The following is a 20,496-nucleotide window of genomic DNA, read 5'->3' as shown; positions in this document are numbered from 1 at the left end:
ATCTCTCCAGTACCTCCCGCTGATCATTCTGTCATTAAGATGTAAAAAGTTATTTTATTATTTTTTTAGCGTCTTTTGTTTGTTTGCTTTCTTTGTCTGGTTATCTTCGTTTTTTGTATTATTATTTCTTCTTTGTCTTTGCTGCTGTTAAACTATCCGTCACATTTTCACCCAATGTTCCTGTACAGCGCTTTCTTTGCACAATAAAAAAATCTAATAAAATATTTTCTCTAAGAATAGCTGCACCCATACACTGTAAATATTAGTGACATCAGCCATCTGTTCCTGCAGGGGGCTCTGGAGGCTCATCAGCAGCAGCCGCCGTGCTGGAAATCCTGTCTCAGTCTAACTTTCAGTCAACCTAACGACAGGCTGAGAGCTGGAGCTGAGGCGGGTTTTAAGCCTCCTGACGAACCGTTACATCACGCCCACCTGTCAATCATGTCAGCTACGCGCCTAACTATGGATAACACGTATCGTTTTCAAAATCAAAATGGCGCTTTTAAAAAAATAAATAAATCACCCCCCGTACAGTGTGTGCCCATGATGACAATAACTAATAAGAAGTATTATTGGTTATTTGTACCAGGCTGTAAACATGTTTCTTTATGCTGTAAAAACACCTTTTTTGGCTGAGGTGTTTATGTGACTTCTGGTGTTCCTGCAGCCAGCCTCAAGAGGACACTCAACGAACTGCAGGATTTTGCACTTCAGCATTTTTCAACACCGGAGGTTGTCGCTTGGCTTCAACTAACAATTATTTTCAATATATCTGTTTGTTATCTGCAAGACTGATCTGAAACCTAGTCAGTAAAAGTCAATGAAGATGCTCAAAACATTTCCCCAGAGGCCAAAAGAACGTCTTCATAGTCTCGAATCCAAACATTCCCCAATAAAGATTATTGACTTCTACAGTGATCAAATGTACATCAATGAGTCTACATCAGTCTTTTGAACACTAGATACATCAATCAGATATTTTAGATTTCTTTGATTTAAATGTGCACATGTTAATCTAATTTAAAAACCTGCGTCTAGTATTTTTGTGTTTAGTCTTCAATTCAGGGACTTGACTGTGTAGGTACTCATACAGTGTAGTCTACCTATCTAACTTTGAATAATGAAATATTAAACAGTCGATCAACACTCTGTTGGCTTGTCTGCTTTAGGGTTCTTTCTTTTCATGATTTAGACGTCTACAGTCTTCTTCAGATGTGAGATCTTCAAATGTCCTGTGTGCAGTCTGAGTGTGATACTCTGTACCAGCGTGAGAATCTGTTCTAGACTCTGCTCTACGTGGGCTGAGAAGAAACACTTGGTGGAGCCCCCCCCCCCCCCCCGACGAGAAGGCCACTTCCCAGGTGATAAATCACAGATGACAGAGGGCATTACACGCACAAACGGACCGCCGCTGCCGCACCTTTAGAACAATTAATTAGCTGGCTGACACTCATTTATCACTGCAGCAATAAGGTGAAAAAGTCAAGAGTTTATTAAAGCCCCGCTTCATTTTCAGGAGCTGCGGGCCAGAGGCTGAGACACTTCACGTACACAAACAGCAGCGACACGTTCACATTCTTCCTTCAGAGAGGATCACAATAACACAGTACACAATGAAACAGAAAACAACACGCCTGTAAACAAACGTTTGGCAATTCAAATCAAGGGTGATAAATTAGAGTTCCACTCTGTTCACAACACAAGCTTATGATGTATGATCAAGTATGTAGGCACAAAAAGAAACACAAGAAGGTTTGGCCTTGGAAATAAATACTGTACACATCATCATCATCATCATCATCATCATCATCATCATCATCACACTACACGGCTACCTGGCATTCAGTTTCTACGAGAACACTTTTAAACGTCTGTACAGAGTAAATATTTGGAGCCATGCACTGTAGATCTGACACGCAGTCTTAGAGCGGACGGACTGTGAGTGACGGGGTCAGGAGTCAACAAAGACAAACCCACAGCGAGGTTTGTTTCTGAACACTCAGTATAGGGGCCGGGCTGGTCCCAGAAGCATGCACACAGAGCCTGGACGGGCACCAGAGTGACACGAGGGCACGCTGTGACACTCGTCATGAGTCCTGACGGAGCAGCAGCGGGCAGCTGCTGCTTTGACAGCTCTGACGCCGTCACCGCGGGGACGTGGAGACGAAGCTGCGATTCTTTCTGAGGATGTGTCAGCGATACGGAGACAAGAGGAAGACTTCTGAATGCCCTAAAACGCTAAAGACTAATATCTAAGTGGTTATCTCTGCTAACTACGCTAGCTTGTTTCTACTGAAGACGCTGCATGGTAAGCATTACTTTACTGCTAAAGCAGACACAGTTGGCTTTTTAAAAACACCACACCAACATTCCCTCCTTTATACTTAAAAAACACAACACTCAGGTCAAAGTTCAAGTGCGTCTGCTAAGAGTTCCCTCTGGAATGATTAGGGCGACTTCAAATCGGTAATTCTGAAACGACCGGATGAGAAGTCAGATATGTGGAGGAGGTTTAACAAAAGTGCAAAATGGCAGCTTTGTACCGGAACAAATAAAAAGTAATTGGTCGAAAGTTATTCACGTAAAATGTAAGGAAAGCACCTCGAGGTGAAGAGAGGAATGAGTCATGAAAACGTAAACAGAAAAATAGAAGAGGTAAGCGAGTTGTTGCGTCTTCACGCTGCTGTACTTCCACACTTTGAGCAACATAGCAGAGAGGAACCGCTCTTCTCAAGCAGCTCTGAAACAAACGTATTACACTCAACACAATCTCTCAGATTCAAACACAATAAAAAACACAAATCTCCCATAAAAGGTGCACTTAGCATCCTTGAGCGCTGCATCGTCACGTTCCAAAGTGTCCAGTCAGTTTGATCTCCACCTCACTGTCTGCGTTTGGAGGCTCATTACACACCGCAGAGTCTCAAACCTCAGCAAGTGTATGTGTTTAATGTCTAGTCAAACTTACGGGTTAAGTGTCTTGATACGTTATACTAACTAATGAAGATATTACATCTGTTTTCAAGACACATAATAAGGGAAATTTGAAGCCACACTGGCTGTTTTTTTTTTTTTACTTATTTCAAGAGATTAAGGCCTTCATTTTGGCTTTTTATATCTTTAAATAAGATGTTTTTAAGCATTTTATTTCACAGACAGGACAGTGGATAGAGTCAGAAATCAGGGAGAGAGAGAGAGTGGGGAGTGACATGCAGGAAAGGAGCCACAGGTTGGATTCAAACCCGGGCCAGCCGCTTGGAGGTCTACAGCCTCCGTACCTGGGGTTTGTGCACTAACCACTAGGCTACTGGCACCCTTTATAAAAGATTTTTTTGATCTAGACTAGTCATGTGAATGTGGCTTAAATTAGGCAAATACACTTGATAAGATTAGAGTTTTTTTGCAGAGCAGCATCCTGACTTTGATCTGACTCTGGATAAAATGTTCAAATGAAACATGAGAAACCTTTTTTTTTTTAATTTCAGTTTTTTCTTAAATCATGAGCCTCTCCAGGTGTCTGATCATCTGTGTGCAGCTGTTTCTCGATTTCTCACAGTCTCAGTCTTCTGTACCAACAAAGACTGATCAGGTACTTGGATCAGGATTGTTTACACGCTTCAGAGAGGCTTCTCCAACCCACGAGAAAGGACTTCAACTCTATTACGATCAAACAAACTCTTGATCATCACCAGGACACTAAGTGCACACGTAGACAAACTGACCCTCTCACATCCTGTTTTTAAAAATCATACGTCACCTCAACAAAGTAAGGACCCCCTTTTTATGGCATCTTTGAAGACATCTCGACTCATGACATGTGGAACAGTTGCATCCATCAATGGGCTCCATGTGAAGCTCGATTACTCGTTTTTGTTTTGAAGTATTGCTTGAAAGATGTTGAGCTTATTCCAAAATGGTTTTGTACATACGTGCATGTTCAAGATTTGCAGATGAAGACTATTAAGTGGATGCAACTGGAGCTAGAAAAACAATCAAAACCTAGAACTTGGAAGTGTGTAAAGTCAGCAAAAAGTCCAGACTTAACCAAACATATCAGTTCCATACACACATAGTGGCTTCACGTTACAGATTTATAGTCCAGCTCAGTTTTTGGTTGGACAGTTGTTGGTCCGGTTTGGATCAGAGGCGGTCGCGATGGTCCCGTTCCTCGGCCTGACTCGAGCGGCATCCTTCAAACGCCTCAATCTGCCTCTCTCTGTGTCTCTCTCTCTAAGCCAACTGGTCGTCTGTCCCGAGTGTCTATGGGAGGTGAGGTGGCTGCCCGGGCTCTCACAACCTGTGCAATGCAAAGATAGAAAGAGTCAGGGCAGCACACCTCACACCCACCGACCAGAAACCCCTCAACAAGTGCAACAAGCGACTTTAAGGCTCCAGAAGAAAACAACACAAACACATCTGTTGAGCCTTTTCTCTTTAGCTTCTTCTGCTCAACCGCTCTCTGCATGGTGCATCATATTCTTAAAGCAGCACTTCATGTCAGTACATTAAATATAATAAATATGTCAGAAAAGTACGGCTCTAATACAGTTTGTCTGAATCTATCGATTTACTCTACAAGGACAAATGAAGAGCGATCACATATTTGGAGTGAAAGGTGAATGACGTTCAATGTTCATCAATCAATGCTAAAATTGAATGCGAGATGAATGAATCCCAGATCAAAGCTAAATGTTAAAGGCCTCTGAATGTTCGTTTGGTGTTTGAAGGTTGAGTCTATTGTTTGTATCTTTGTATCCTGTCTTTAATTTGTATGTTTGCAAATGGAGCCGCTGTGATGGAGTTGAAGAAATGGTTCCAGTTCTGTGGATAGTTGGTCACTTCTATTGTATCAAGAACAACAGGAGGATGGAAGATGATGAAGACGATGGAGGAAGTGTGAAGAGTGGATCAACAAAGAGAATGAAAATATGAAGAGGAGAGAGAAAAGGGGCGGAGATTTTTTCCCAATAAAAAAATATAAATGCTTCCAAAACTGGAAAAAAAAAGCAAGAAAATGTCAAAGACTGTTTTCATACAATGTGTGTGTGTGAACCTACTGTGACTTCACCCACTGGTTTCCACACCTCCGGAGTTTTAGTTGTTTAGAGCGTGAAGTCTAGTATGTTTGGATGACAGCGATGATACATTCATGTTGACAGGTTGCTATGGTAACAACAAGTCCCGCCCTATAGCATCAAGCAAACCGTGCTTTAACGTCTATTGAATCACTAAATGGGATAATAATGTACAAAAAGAACCGTTTGAACTAGAGAGTGAGACCATTTACTCGTGACAAAATGTTCTCAAAGACCTTTTTTAAAACATGACGGTGGAGTCATCCCCTGCTGGTCATTTCAGAGAATGCAGGTTTAAGGCACTCCTGCATGGCCTTTGTCCATACTATGTACAGTAAATGGAATAAATGCATCATTAATACAGGTCTGTTGTTATTAAAGGCCTCCTGGCCATAGTTTAAAGTTTATTCAGAAGAGTCTCATGTTAGAAGCTGACACCAGTGTTCAGACATTATTCTTATTGTTGGTTAAATGGTTTAAGTTAGCGATGAACAGCGGCGGTGTTTCATGAGAGACCTGGTGAAGGGATTCTGTTGTTATGAAAATGGAGATCATTTCTGTGCGAGACGTTGATCACAAGACGATGTGCTGACAAGACGCCTGCAGCGATCTACTTTGTTTCTCACAGAATTCCAATGTCAAAGAAGAAATCTGCTTATTAGATGGCTGACACCTGAAATCCCAGGAAAGCGGCGGATAAATTGTGCTATTCATTATGCCCTAATGAACTGTGCAAATGTATGTGGCAGGTCAATATAGGCGGCCTATGGAGAAGACACCGTCAGCCCCCTCGTTCTGCAGAGCACAGGCGGCCGGAGCCTAATGAAGACTGAACTTTAATCATCAGGAGGATATGGCTGCTTCACGAGATGAACCCTCCCACACACACACACACACACACACACACACACACACACAGAGCATGTCTAATAACCCCCCTCCTCCCTCTCCGAGCCACACACACACACACACACGTTCCCTCACCTCACAAGGTTTTCGTTGTCACCCGGTCCTTTGCAGGTTGTACACTCGGTCCTCGTGTCGTCGGCTTTGGGTGTTTTTTTCTGCAATGCAGATTGGCGTTGTCTGCGTTCCCGTGGCAGTGGTTCCTATGGAAACACAGCGCATTAGAATCAAGAGCTGTATTTATGGGCACCTGATTGAGGTTGAAATGTTCAAAGGAATAATATGTTAGAGAAAGGAGATGAGGGCGATACAAAGGAGCGATATTAACTAAAATCTTATTTTATAAGTAATTAAAATCTGAACAGCGTGCATACTTTAAAGACAACATTTGAGGACAGCTTTTCTGGAGAAATAGTTGTAATTTTTTGTTGCAATCAAAGTGATTTTCAGATTTTACAAAGGCCAAAAAAAAAATCTTCTTAGTTCCCTAGGGTCATATGTTTGGAGTCCAGATCTTCAAAACCTGGATGGCTGTTAGAATAATTTAGGAGAAAGACTGGAAGCACATGGTGACGTTTAAATTGGAATTTAAAAAAATTAAAGAATATAATAAAACAACGAGTAGTGAGGAGAAGCCAGAGCGGAAGCTTTGTTTTTCTTTTTAATGGGCAGTAATGTTAGATATAAGTAAGATACTGTGACAACCTGGTCTAACACACACGGTCCTACATACAATATCAGTGAGTAAAGGTCACAAACCTCAATTTTATCTTCTCTGTCTTCACAGATGGGGATTCTCTTCCTCTTCTGTCCTCTGGTTCTCTGTCAATCACAAAAAGTTCACTGTTAAGGGATACTCTAAAAGATGTGGTCTAAAAGATGTGGTCTAAAAGATGTGGTCTAAAACATGTGGTCTAAAACATGTGGTCTAAAACATGTGGACTAAAACATGTGGACTAAAACATGTGGACAAAAACATGTGGAATAAAAGATGTGGACTAAAAGATGTGGTCTAAAAGATGTGGTCTAAAAGATGTGGAATAAAACATGTGGACTAAAACATGTGGAATAAAAGATGTGGACTAAAAGATGTGGTCTAAAAGATGTGGTCTAAAAGATGTGGAATAAAACATGTGGACTAAAACATGTGGACTAAAACATGTGGACTAAAACATGTGGTCTAAAACATGTGGACAAAAACATGTGGACAAAAACATGTGGTCTAAAACATGTGGACTAAAACATGTGGACTAAAACGTGGACTAAAACATGTGGACTAAAACATGTGGTCTAAAACATGTGGACAAAAACATGTGGACAAAAACATGTGGTCTAAAACATGTGGACTAAAAGATGTGGTCTAAAAGATGTGGGATAAAAGATGTGGTCTAAAAGATGTGGTCTAAAAGATGTGGAATAAAACATGTGGACTAAAACATGTGGACTAAAACATGTGGACTAAAACATGTGGTCTAAAACATGTGGACAAAAACATGTGGACAAAAACATGTGGTCTAAAACATGTGGACTAAAACATGTGGACTAAAACGTGGACTAAAACATGTGGACTAAAACATGTGGTCTAAAACATGTGGACAAAAACATGTGGACAAAAACATGTGGTCTAAAACATGTGGACTAAAAGATGTGGACTAAAAGATGTGGGATAAAAGATGTGGACTAAAAGATGTGGTCTAAAAGATGTGGACTAAAAGATGTGGGATAAAAGATGTGGACTAAAAGATGTGGTCTAAAAGATGTGGTCTAAAACATGTGGTCTAAAAGATGTGGTCTAAAAGATGTGGTCTAAAAGATGTACAACAGCTGTTATGCCCTAAGGCAACAGGTCCAGGTGCTCCAAAGTGGACCAGCAGAGTCCTCTACATATAAGGGAGACAGAACCGATTTGTAACCGCCTGCTTATAAAAAGGTAAGGCAGCGACCGTCCTACCCATCCCGTTTGGATTTGAGGTAAGACTGCTGAAGGAGCAGGATCTGTACTACTCTTTTTTTTCTTCAAACTACTACTAACAGAACTACTTCCTTAACTCCTCCACAACTAGTCACATCATTGCACTAAACATGCCAGCACACCAATGCAGGATGGAAGATGGCCGCCTACGATCACTGGTTCACAGAGCTCAAGCTGTTTTTATCAAACATCCCTTTTTGGTGCTAGCAAACGAGCGCAGAGCTGCTGGAGAGTTTAAAGAGGGGAAGAAAAATCGACAACATATTTAAACAGATTGTGAAAACAATTCCATCTGTCGCCTTTGGCTCGCCACCGCTCGCCAGATGGAGCACTTATCATTAAGAATGCTAACTGCAAGCGCGCTGCCAAGTGGCTCCTGCACACCTTAACTATTTCTCCACCACTAAACAAAAAGGGGGGCCTGGCGTTATTTAGTTATTTCTGCAATAAAGCGCCGTCTCTTGAAGTAATCTATAAGGCAGAGCAGCGCTGGGTGCAGATCAGTCGCTGGTTCAGCTGAAAACGCTCACACGCACAGCGCAGCTAATCTCAGGCTCTGCTCAGGTGAGGAAATTAAAACCGCAGGCAGTTTATAAGTCGCCGGCAAAAATCAATCTTTTAATTAAGTACATCAGTGCATCTTTAACAAGCATGAATCATTTCACACAGGATTAGAGGAATTAACAGAGCATAGGAAGTCTTACTAACTACATATATTAACTTCATTCTCATAATTTCAAACTGATTAATGACATATGTCCGTATGGGAGTTTTAATGGTAGTGCTGTGGTCGCAGCAGGCAGCAGTAAATCATGACTCATTAGGAGGAGCATTTTACAGCCACCTTCAGCTGCTTCACCTCCCGAACCCTGAGCTCCTCCTCGACGCCTTCCTCTTTTTGATTTCAGGTTCAAAAATGGCATCACCATGTTCACAGATTGTTTAACATGAAGCTACTTATTAGACAATTTATTAGTTATTGATTTCAATAATGACAACGACATTGTATACGATTTTCAAAATTAAGTTTGAATTTTCTTCTTTTATTACTTCTAGTTAGATATTTTATGAACCAGTTACACCGTTACACATCACCAAAGTATTTCTCCACCTTATGCCTCTGTTACTCAACTGATGGCTGATAAGGGAGGTACCACATTTGCGCACTACGCCGCCGTTTGCTGCCACTGTAGTCGATCATGGTGTGGTGGTTTCTGTATTTAAAAGGCAGTATGAGCCTAACTGTAATGTCTTCTCTCCGTGCTGCACATAGTAAAAAGGCTTTTGACTCATAACACCAAGTTAGACTTCTTCAGAGAAATAGCAATTCTCATATTTTTTTAATCAATTTCTCTCACACCTCCAAGCTAGCGGCCCGGGTTGGAATCAGACCTGTGGGTCCTCTCCTGCATGTGATTCCAGTCTCTCCCTCTCCTTGATTTCTGACTCTATCCACTGTCCTGTCTCAGACGTAAAGGCATAAATCCTAAAAATAAACTTTTAAATAAAAGTTTAAAAAACGAGTTCCATAAAACAGTGGTTTGCTTCTTTTTCACACCACGTGTTGAAGAACAAATGTGTGTTAATGATTTGCTCCTCGCATGAAGTCTGGTTAGATGAGTGTTTGAGATGTTCTCCACATTAAACTCGGCCGTGTAAAATCACGGAGCATTAATTTTTACAGCAGTGACGTTACATACATACTACATAAAAAATTCAGCTCACAGGTTGACTGGAAACGATTTTCTTCAGCGGGCACTACAGACCATGAATAACAGCCACGAGACTCTCAACTTCATCAAGGTGGCACCGGGCCATGACAGCCCTTTTGGCCAAATGTAAATGTGTGTATGTCGCGCACACACACGCTAACTCTCCAACACACACACAGTGCAGCCTCAGAGGCCAGCAGGAGGTCGATTAGCCAGTTCTGATGAATTGAAACATGGCTTTAGAGAAATGCCAGTGCCTGGGTGCCCTGGTAAAAGCATTAAAAATGCAAAGCAGGGCCCTTTTAGCGTCTGCCATTGCACGCCTTGCATTTGAAGATAAATGCTGCAGTGAAGTGCCTCGCCCGAGTGGCTGCGAGAAAAATCAGAAAGCTGCTTAATCCCCGAGAGCTCCAGCAGGGTCCTCGGCACATGTCTGGGCCCTAGGTTTCCAAACCTGAACAGAAAAACACATTAACCCAGACTGCCACTGTGCTCCAACACTCCACTATTTCCCCTCTAAGACAGATGGAGTGCAGAGAGTGAGAGAAGTGGCTCAGACGCCACTCCTCCTTTTCTTTGTTCATTCCTCTATTTGTAACACAGGCTGCAGTCAGAAGTGGCGCCACTGGAATTGACTCTGCTGAAAGCATCCACAGCCAAGAGGAAAGTTCCCTCAAGTCCCAGGTGAGTGGCACTTGGTCACATATTGACAGTGGAAAAAATAAAAATGGGAAGTAAAAGACAAGCACAGCCCCCTCCTCCTCCCCCCCCCCCCTCCCCAACCCTCAGCATGGAGCTGTCAGATATCAATCTGGAGTGTTTCTTGAGGGAGCGGGGAGGCGGCTCTGTATCTCAGGATCAGAGCATGGTCGGAGCAGATAAGTAGGATCCAGTGAGGGGTTGTGTTCCTCCTCACAGCTGACACCAAATGTTTCTCTACAGGCTGACACAGTCCACACACCGTCGCTCCGTTGTGCTCAGGAACAAAGTTCTGGGGATTTATGGCGATGATGACGAAAAATGGGCAGAATGGCTTTTGAAAAACAGGAGTTCTTGGAAAAGGATACATACAGTATTCACATCTATTGCATATTGATTATCTTATATCTTAAATTGATTGTGCTATTTTTACACCTGTTTTTTTGTGTGTCAAATCCAAAAATAAATGATTCACACAATGTAAGATCACATAAAGGATTTAGAAAATACTATTATTCTAAGACGTGTTAAATGGTGCAGTTTTCTGCTTTTAAAAATGAAAAACTAATTGATTAAGAAAAATAGTTTTTAACTTGTTTCTCCTGCTTGGTCTACCGTTCAGGCAGTGAAGTGCTTTGAAGAAGATTTGAGGCTTCAAACTGACAATGAAACGCTGACTCATCTTCTGAGTGATGTTCTCATTTTACTTATAATTTGGTTTAAGACTGTAAATTGACGGGTGATGAAACTGCCAGAATTCTCCATCAAAAGGTGATTTGGTGGTTAGAAAAGGTGGGAAATAAAGCAGTGGTTACACTCGTCCAACATTATCTTAATATCTGACCTTCACCCAACATCTGTTTTTGTTTACATGTGTTCATACAAAAGCTTAGTTTTGAGACAGACATGCAAATCATGCTGTATTGAATAAGAGTTGAAACTAGAGATTCAGATCATGAACTCATGAGGAAAATGTTCACTGAGGGAATAAATGACTTCAGGATCAGAGTCCCTTTGGAGAGGATTTGTCCACTTCTTCTAGAAACACTTCTGTTCTTCCTCAGCCTTCTTCAACAAAACTCTTTTTCAGAGGAAACATTGAACTATTTGTGCTCGGGGGAACAAACCATCACCTTGTGTGACTTTCTGAAAGCTTAAAGAGAGCATCAGACTAATGAGAACTCAAGTTAATTATTTGTAATCAATACAGATCAATCAATTAGCTGACACTGACATCAATTACTCTCTAATGAGAGTGAAGGACGAGTTGAGCGTTCGCACTTTTCATTATTTTCAGCAGTAAAAAAAATATATATTTCTGCTGGTTATAAAATGAGATTTTCAGTGTGTTGATACACACCGTGCCCCTCACTTGATGTTTCTTGGGCTCTGGCGACATCTCCTGTGGGATGAATTTGATTGGTCCCTTGATCTGCCTCCTGGACCTTTTGGTGCCGTCAGGTAGCGTCTCCATGGCGATATCGGCCTCATCGCTGCTGGCCTGGTCACACTCGGAGCATTGCCTGAAGAGAGGGAAGAGCGCTCATCTCAATGAATCTCTCGACAAACAAGTTATTCTTGACCTCCCTGACGATGGATATCCCTCCTCATTTCAGCCCGGTTGCTATCGGGGCGTCACTTTTAATCAAGCGACAGCGACCGTATAAAATATGGATGTGGTCTCAGTGACGTCCCCCACTTGTTACTAAAGGGCTTTAGAAGCCTATCAACGGTGGTCGCCAGGAGGAGCTGAGGCAAGCCGTAAGCCTCCTTTAGCCTTATGTTTAACAAATTAAACATTTTTCTACCTCAGCCTAAGACATCTCTGTGTCTTTTTGTGTTTGCAGAGCTCTGATGTGAGTTATGACTTTGCAACAACACTCTTTATTTATACAGATAGTTTCTCATTTTGACTCGATCAGACAGAGCAGCTTTAAGCTAAAACAAACAAATGTTAAATGACTTCCATCATGAAACAGAGACAAACACAAACATGTCCGGCTCGGTAACAGCGGCCATGTTTCTTGAGTTTTTTCAAATAAAACAGAAAGACACACAAAAAAAAAACCTCCTCTGATGTTCCCATCATCGAACTGTGGAAGAAGTACGGTTCACCATGTGACAGAGTTTGTTAAGACTATCATATGTGATAAACAGAGGCACTGAATCTCCTCTCCAGATACATCCAAAGTGTCATAGTACAGAGAAGCGACTGTGACATTTCCCCCGTCCCTACATCCGTCATCTGATAATCCTGCTGCCACCGACCGGCCTCAAATGTCACGGCCAATATGAATAAACAAACTCTGAGCGAGGAAAGAATGAATATGAATCTCCATCAAACATAAAAGAGATCTTTTTACGAGCTCAGTATAAACTATGATCATCAAAGTTCTTAAAGTCTCAAACTATTTGATCTTTTTTATGCGTGTTTTCATCCAATCACCTCGCTCTGACCTTAACCTCGGATTGTTTGGAGCTTGGAGTCTATTCTAGTTAAAAGTGACATATTTTTACTGCACCTACAAAGTCTTTGTTATTGATGTATCTGTAAGCATATTAAAGAATATGCCGGCATAAAGCGGCCCGGCCTTTATCAGCTGTACGTATTCCGCTCGTACTCTCTGTGCTGTCATGTTGAATCATGTTCGGCAGCATGAGGGCTTGTACAGCCGAGTATCTCACTGATATGCGTTTGTGCTTTCTGAGGAATCTTGAACAGTGTAACCTTCACTAATGGCTCTCCAGCAGTCTGGGTTTTCAAGCTTACAGTGAATCTGTCGCCTGTGTGAGCCCTTACAACACACTTCTGTTCATGTAACTTGTCAGCCTCTGACGTTCATTTCCTCCACATGGTTTCGAAGGAGAACTTTGTTTTTTTCTAATACCTGAGCCCAATTTTTTTTGGTATTATTGGATTGTTGGCAGCAAAACAACTTACATCTGATACATGATCCTTGTGGTAAAGAAGGAGTATCTAAAAAAAGTTCTTGTTTTTCTAAGGCCCCGTGTCCACCTGGCTTTGTTTCCGGGCAGAAAAGCGCTGGCTGTGCGCTCGGGAGTGTTTGCATGAAGCGTTTGTCCAATGAGAAGAAAAGCGCTGCACGTCCGTCCTGTCTCTATGACAACAGTATGACCACTGCCACTGTATGACCGACACTGCTCTTTTACTTATCTCCTGTATGTTTTTTATATTTTTGGTCTTATCCGATCAGACACGGAGCGAGGGGGATGTGATTACAAGACACAATCCGTAGGAGGCAAAAACTACATGGAATTTTATACATTTGCAGCGGCTGTGACTTCAACAGCGCCTTTCTGAAAAGTTAAGAGATTTTCAACTTGAGCGCTCGGAGCGGCTGAACAAAAAAGGCGAAGAGCTCGGAAAAAAAAGACACTGGGGGGGGGCGCTGTGATCAAATTTATGTGACTCTCCCTGCAACTAAATTAACCTACAGGTTTTAAAATATAAGAACTGCCCTCTCATGTTCAAAACATTTCAAGTTTCAGAGCATTGTCTTTCCCACTTCCCCTCCTCCCCTCATGTCTCTGTGTCTCTCTCACCAGTAGCTGTTCTTGGTCTTCTTGGGCATGCGTGTCAGCGGAGGCTCCAGGCAGCCCAGGTGGTAGTAGAGCTTACAGGTGTCACACAGCACCAGCAGATGTTGGTCCTGGTTTTTCTTACAGATGCCACAGCTGCAAGAAAACATGGAATTATGGGCTTGTGTTGGGTGTTTTTTCAGTAAACGTCTGAACTCAGTGGCCATACATCATTCATAGAACAAAGTGCAATGACTCATAACCTTCCTGAAAGCAGAACTCTGTTTCTGTCTCCCCATAAGAACATGGCTGATGTAAACTCACACACTTAAACCCAATTTGTATTGACGAGGAAAACGGAGCTATTCAGAAGGCCCTTCCACTCTTCCCCTGGCATGTGATGATATTTAAAATGACTGCACGTCCACGTCGTCATTTAACCTCCGTCTCTCAGGACCCTGCATGGTTTTTACCTGTAGAGGATTGCTGGCAGGCTGGAGGACTTCCCCGGGCTTCCTCCCTCCTTCTTGCTGGGCTTCCTCTCTTTGGGAGCTTTCAGAACAGCTGGAGTGTTCAGTTTCTGCCAAAGAAATAGGGACACAAAGTTTTCACAATGTTTAAGCTTCGATTTGCAACATTACTCCCATGAAACAGCGACACACTGTGAAAGACTGTTCACACTGTTTCCTCTGCAGGAAGAAGTTCTTCTCATAAATATGAAGGAGGTCGATTTGAAAAGATGATCACAAGGTAGATAGATAGTCTTCATCTATATAAGTACTTCATTGTCGGGCCGATAATTACTCATCAAAAAGTACATTTGTGGAGAGTATTGGCTCTTTTATCAGGCGAAAAACATTTTTTACATAAAAAAAAAACGTACTTATGTAATGTGCATCTGTGTGTGTGTGTAGATGAACGGTTGATATGTATTTAACTTTTGCCATCATGTGCCCAGTGACAACAGGTGGAAATTATCTAGTTAGCTAAATCTAGTACAAAGCATCTTTCTCTTCTGAGACTCATGTTCTATTGGAAACTGTCCCCGATTCAAATAAACTAATTAACTAAACTAACCAACTGCATGGCTGAATAGCATCAGAGAAAGGTGAGAAAATGTTCTTCCATTTAGCTAAACTAATACATTTGATACCAGAGATATCAATGAAATGTGATCCTGTTAGAGCACTGGAGGAGAGGAGAAACGTCTGAGATCTTCAACCAAGTCCAGTTGCCTTTTGATCAAGCTAATAAAATGAGTTTTCTCTCCTCGACCTCAGTAAAGAGCACCTTATCGTCACAGTCAGTAGACTCCCTCTCTTTTTGTTACTTTTCCAGCGTTATTTGGCCCGTAGGTTGCAGCATGTGGTGTATTTATAGTCATTTGCATAGTCACTAATGGGAGGAGACGAGGCGGGCCAAGTGGCATGTGCAGCTGCGCTCAGTTTGACGTTAATTGGGATGTATATAAAGGAAAGCTGCGCAGGAACAGGCGTGCACTCTGTTTTAGGCATGTTGACATTTCTGTGCGTAGGTAGTTTCCCAGTTTTGTGAGTGCGCCATCTTTCAGTTTGGAAGCTGCGGAGTCTTTTTTTACATGAAGACCCAGGATGACTGAGAACCTACACAGACATCATGTGATAAGGTCCATCACTGGAGGAATAATATCTTTTATGTTGTTAGACAATTCAAATAATGATTTGATCCTGTCAGGAGTAAAAAAAACAAGCACTTTCATCCAGGGAATCTCAGAACTTTGTGTATCGTCATATTTATTGACCCTGGTTCATGTAAGAATAGGGACTAGGTTATAAAAAGCCAGATTTCTAATTTTATGAGCTTAGTGGTTTCTTTATCAGTGAGGTTTGGCGAGGGTCTATGTCGCTGTCAAAGAGCAAACTTAACTTTATACTTCATGTTCTGCAGCCGTGTTTCAGATTGTGTCCACACTCAGAACAGCTGAGAGAAAACCTAAGATGTAGGCCGGTATGGCTCCATTAGAGTTAATGTTACAGGTGATACTTTACTGTGAGTTTAGACAGTTAGCTTAATCAGAGCGGTAAAAGTTCACTCACAGCAGAGTTGCGAGGAGAGGCGAGAGGGGACCTGTTGTATGTGTCAGGTGAAAAGCAGCAGCAGACAGCCGGTCTATTCTCGCCTCCATCTCAGGTGCAGCGTCGCTGCCACACGGGTTAATTAGAAAACTTATCTCGTAGGGACCGAGTCTGTCACTAAACAGACAAGGTTTTCCCGCAGGAAGTTCTAATCTGGGCGTGCTCGCTCTGCCTGCAGCGGCGAGGGAGCGTCCCCGCAGGGAGGCCTGATAGATGGAGGGACGGGGTGACCAGAGCACAAAGGGGGCTGCAGGAGGCTATCTCCTCAACCTGGACCGCAGCCCACCTGCATCCCACCACCAGGAAGAGGCTCTACTGCTGATGTGGAGCAGTTTCAACATTGTTAACATGCTTTATCAGATAGATGAAGAAGTTTAGAGAGGGGAAACAGTTAGTAAACACACAGGCTGCCTGGCTCCCGTCCTCAGGGAAAACTCATCAAAACACTACGGAGCAGGAGCACAAAATGCCAACTCCCTCTGCTGAGAGCATTTCCATCATGCTCAATACAGTAAAAACAATGAAGATGTGGCTTAAATTGTCATTTAAAAAGCGATCTGCAGAGGAAAGTGTGCTCCTGCATAACTATGACCAGCAAGTTCAAGCTGTGAGCTTCAGCTGTAAGACTAATCCACTCATGCTGGCATCTTTGGGCCCTAAAGCCGCCTCTATCTAAAGCTCTCTGATCTAATATCAGATTGTGGGATGCTAAAAATCTCTCCACTACCTCCTGAGGATACATGGAGCTGGCAGCCACTCTCAGCAAAGTCTGTGCACCACCAATCAGAGCTGTTGTGCTCCAGCTTGTTTTCCTTCGATGATTCTGTCACCGTCTCAGTATCAGTGGGTTTTCTGTTTTTAAATCCTTCTTCGTCTTGACCAATACTTTCAAATAAGATGTGTGGATTATTGATTTTCTAGATCACACTTTATGTTTGGGTTCTGAGAAATTTGGTTAAGCTTTTTTTTTCCCCACTTTTTAAATATAATTGATATACCAAATGATCAAATCCTCATTAGAGCCCGACCGATTAATCAGGATAACCCTCGATGCCTCAGTTTAGTAAAGACATGTAGTTAGCTCAGTACTGACACAGTGCATAAGAGGATTTCTCAAAAAGTCTGCACGATAAGAAAGAAATATGCAATGTGCCATTATGTTGTTCATTACTGCAAAGATTATTTAAAGTATGAAAAATTAAAATGAAAGAATGCATGTTAGCGATAACTAGTTTCTATGGCTACATGCTATTCTTCATGATTTACACAATACCTGTTGCAACATTTGCCTCCTGAATACAAAGAATGATCAGAAAGCCTCCTTTTTTTTCAGCACCAAACTGGCACCTATGAATCTGCAAGTGGCAGGAAGCTGGCTTGAGCTTCATCTGACAGGTAGAAAGGACACATACTGAGTGAGAAAGCATTGCCTTTTACATTTAGTAAGAACTATTAAATCACATCTGGCACAGTATTTTCTTTTGTCATGTGTTTTATTGCAAATGGTCAAATAGCAACGACAATGAAATTGTGAATTATTCTGCAGCTCTAGTTCTCGATCTGTTCAGTATGTAAACAAATCCCCTGTAAGAGCTTCATTCAGAGCACCCTTCAAAGCTCCTTTAGTTCTACACTGCATCAGCTGTTTGGACCACCTTATATCTCCTCGTTGGTCTTTTTTTTTCTTTCCTGTAGCTCACCACTTAACTGGCCTGAGTAACATGAATCCCTCTTATTATATCGACCATCTCTTAGCTACCTGGGCATTATGGCGTTTCATAGAGGCTGCTGGAAAGTGTCTGGTGTGTTTTCTTGTCAAGTTGCCAGCCGAGCTAAACTTCCAGGAGCATGAGGAACAAAAGCACCGACTGTGTACTGGAAGAGGGATGAGGGTCCCGGCTGGGGACATCAATAATTTCTGCAAATGCAGGCAGGCAGGATGACAAATAGGAGATGAAAACGTGGCAGATAGATGACACAAAAGCATGCGGTGCTGTGACTGATGTTGCTACTTAAAGCGTGCGTGTTCATAATTAGGTGATTTATGGCGGTCATTGCAGATTCACTGCCAGTTTTCCTTCTAGTCCCTGTCCATTCTGCCGCCTCGCCACCACATTAATATCATTCGACCATTTGTCTACACGGCTCGTGCTCTTCAACGAGCACACTTTTAAAAGACTTTTTATGGATTACGATGGTACTTTTATACATAAATCCTGAAAAGAAGTGACTGCATGGTCCAGGCAGCACAATGGATATCTTATCTGTTTGCCTGAAAAGTTAAAGTGAAGGGTCAGAGTTAGCTTCTTTATCTTGGATGTCCATAAAGGAGGGACTTAAAAATACTGACTGAGAGGAAACGGACAGCGGGTGTTTGGGTGCATTTTCATCAAACAACTGTATGTATGTTTGATGTTTGGTTTTCACTCCTCAAGTTAAAAAAAAGTAAATCGTTGACCTTGAGCGGCGACCGACTCTACCAACTGAGTCACAGTAGCCCCCTACAGTATTTCCCATCATGCATACAGGTGGAAATATTAAGATACAGGATCAAACAAAAGACAAAGAAGAGAAGGATATCAGATAAGATCAAGTAATCTAATCTTGTTTTTATGTTTAATAATGATGCTTTTTGTATTTTTTGGGGAACAAAATCCTTTATTTTATTTATTATTTATCCTGTCTATTTATCTGCTATGTCGCTGTAGCAATACAGCAAAATATTAAGATTACAAACATCATTTTGTTTCTGTAATCTGGTCTGAATCTAGCCCTCTGCTGGGATCAGGATCATTCTGACTCTTTTGGATCAGTTGGATCAATCTTAGAACAGCTGTGAGAAACTTTCAGTTTGTGTGAATTTTGGCAACCTCAGTGTACAAAGTAACGGTAAATAGAATTAAGTACAATTTAGAGCACTAAGAATATGGATTTGGTAAATCTTTATCAATCTGGATCTGGATCTGGGATATCCAATCCTGTTTTCTTAGAAAGACCAGGACTAAAGTGAGCTGGATCACTTGATTCTAGAGAGTAAAAGAAGTGCATTTCCACATCTGGATTATTGTGTTAAACAAACCAGGTCATTAACCTTTCAGAAATTATAATTAAAAAGCAGGTAAAGTGTCAAGAGAGACGAGTGGACGGATGCTGCCGTTCTATCGTGACCACCTTTGAGGTTTTATTTTGTTCCAGCAAACAAACGGAAAGATTTCAGTCTATTTCTGTAGACTGCACTTCACATTCATTAAATAAACCATCAGCTGTAGAAAAAACCCTTTAGCAATTGGTTGCCATGGAAACGAGATGGGGATGCAGCTTTACTTCTCGGCTTTCAGGTCCGACTTCACAGCCAACGACGGCTCCATCGGTTAGTGTAAAAGGAAAGTTTTTTAGTTTTTTATAAACAACAGGGTCAGTACAGAGCTGCTGTGGGCCATTTGGGCTGCTGCACACACATCTAACAAAACTCTCAAACACAAATCAGTGCTACACTCTAAACAGAAATCATTCGACAACAACGAGGACAGGAGAAGGTGGAGATTGTACCTGACCCAGGATGCCCCCCAGCAGAGTCCACATGGCCTGGCCTTCACTTCGCAGCTCCCCGTTCACATTCAGCAGCTCCTCCAGAGTCTCACAGAGCTGCAAGGAGGAGAGAGGAGACAACATGAGGACACCACAGTCTCTGTTATAACACACCAACAAACACACTCAGAGTATTTAAATAACACGCATACCACGGTCTGGATGAATACTCGATTCTGACTGTTTTGTTGTGTTCACACTAGAGTTGTAGTACTCAAAATCAGTCTTGGTCTTGAGACCACTTCTTGAAGGTCTCGGTCTCGGATTCTAAAGCATTTTTACTTGGTCTTGTCTCGGTCTTAGACTGGGTGGACTACAGATTTTAAATCAAGACGGGTCAAGACCACCACTGACAGGCTGTTTTTCCATGCCATTACTGTGATTAGAAGGAAAACAGTCCTTTCTAAAAGAATAACTTCAATTTTTTCATGATTATATTTTTATCCCCCGATTACGGCCGCAACCTTCCCGATTTTCTGTGATATTTATGGAGCAGTGCTGAGAGGGGTCATCGTTTGAGTGACAACATGGCTGCTGATCATGAGCACCTCTGCATCACTAATGCCGCATGTTAACCTCAGAGTGTCTTCTCAACGGTAACACTGCAAGAACTGGGCCGCATGCCACAAACATGTAAACCATATACAGGGCTTTACACTTATATATTAGTCAAAGAGAGGCTTTCAATGACATCACTCCACTGCCGGTTTCTTCAAGGCCAAAGCCATGTAAGAGCGGCTCAAAGCGTGCAATTAGCAACACACACTCCATTAATAACGCTTAACACGCACGGCAGAAGACTGAACGCAACATTAACTCTTGTGACTTTTAGTCTGCCGTCGTCGTGTTGACAGATGGAGCAGCAGCCTCTCTACAGAGGTCACACAGAG

The 20,496-nt window shown here is 42.0% G+C and overlaps 1 protein-coding gene across 5 annotated transcripts in view; it reads right to left on the bottom strand.

Moving 5' to 3' along the window:
* Window positions 1-20,496, bottom strand: part of phf14 (PHD finger protein 14) — a 72,350-nt gene that overhangs the window by 27,231 nt on the left and 24,623 nt on the right. For 3 of the 5 annotated variants that reach the window (XM_061059938.1, XM_061059940.1, XM_061059941.1), the window contains exons 11-16: window positions 19,568-19,663; window positions 14,378-14,484; window positions 13,929-14,060; window positions 11,725-11,887; window positions 6,741-6,803; window positions 6,060-6,184 (exon numbers count right to left, since the gene is read on the bottom strand). In XM_061059938.1, coding sequence (XP_060915921.1) covers window positions 6,060-6,184; window positions 6,741-6,803; window positions 11,725-11,887; window positions 13,929-14,060; window positions 14,378-14,484; window positions 19,568-19,663 — 686 coding nt within the window. Of the gene's footprint in view, window positions 1-1,469; window positions 4,298-6,059; window positions 6,185-6,740; window positions 6,804-11,724; window positions 11,888-13,928; window positions 14,061-14,377; window positions 14,485-19,567; window positions 19,664-20,496 lie in introns of those variants that run through there. The other 2 variants (XM_061059943.1, XM_061059939.1) reach the window with 2 other exon arrangements.

Source organism: Labrus mixtus, chromosome 16 (genome assembly GCF_963584025.1).
Source record: "Labrus mixtus chromosome 16, fLabMix1.1, whole genome shotgun sequence".
Lineage (NCBI taxonomy): Eukaryota > Metazoa > Chordata > Actinopteri > Labriformes > Labridae > Labrus > Labrus mixtus.
Note: the sequence above shows the minus strand (reverse complement) of the source record. Positions and strands in the feature narration are given on the sequence as shown.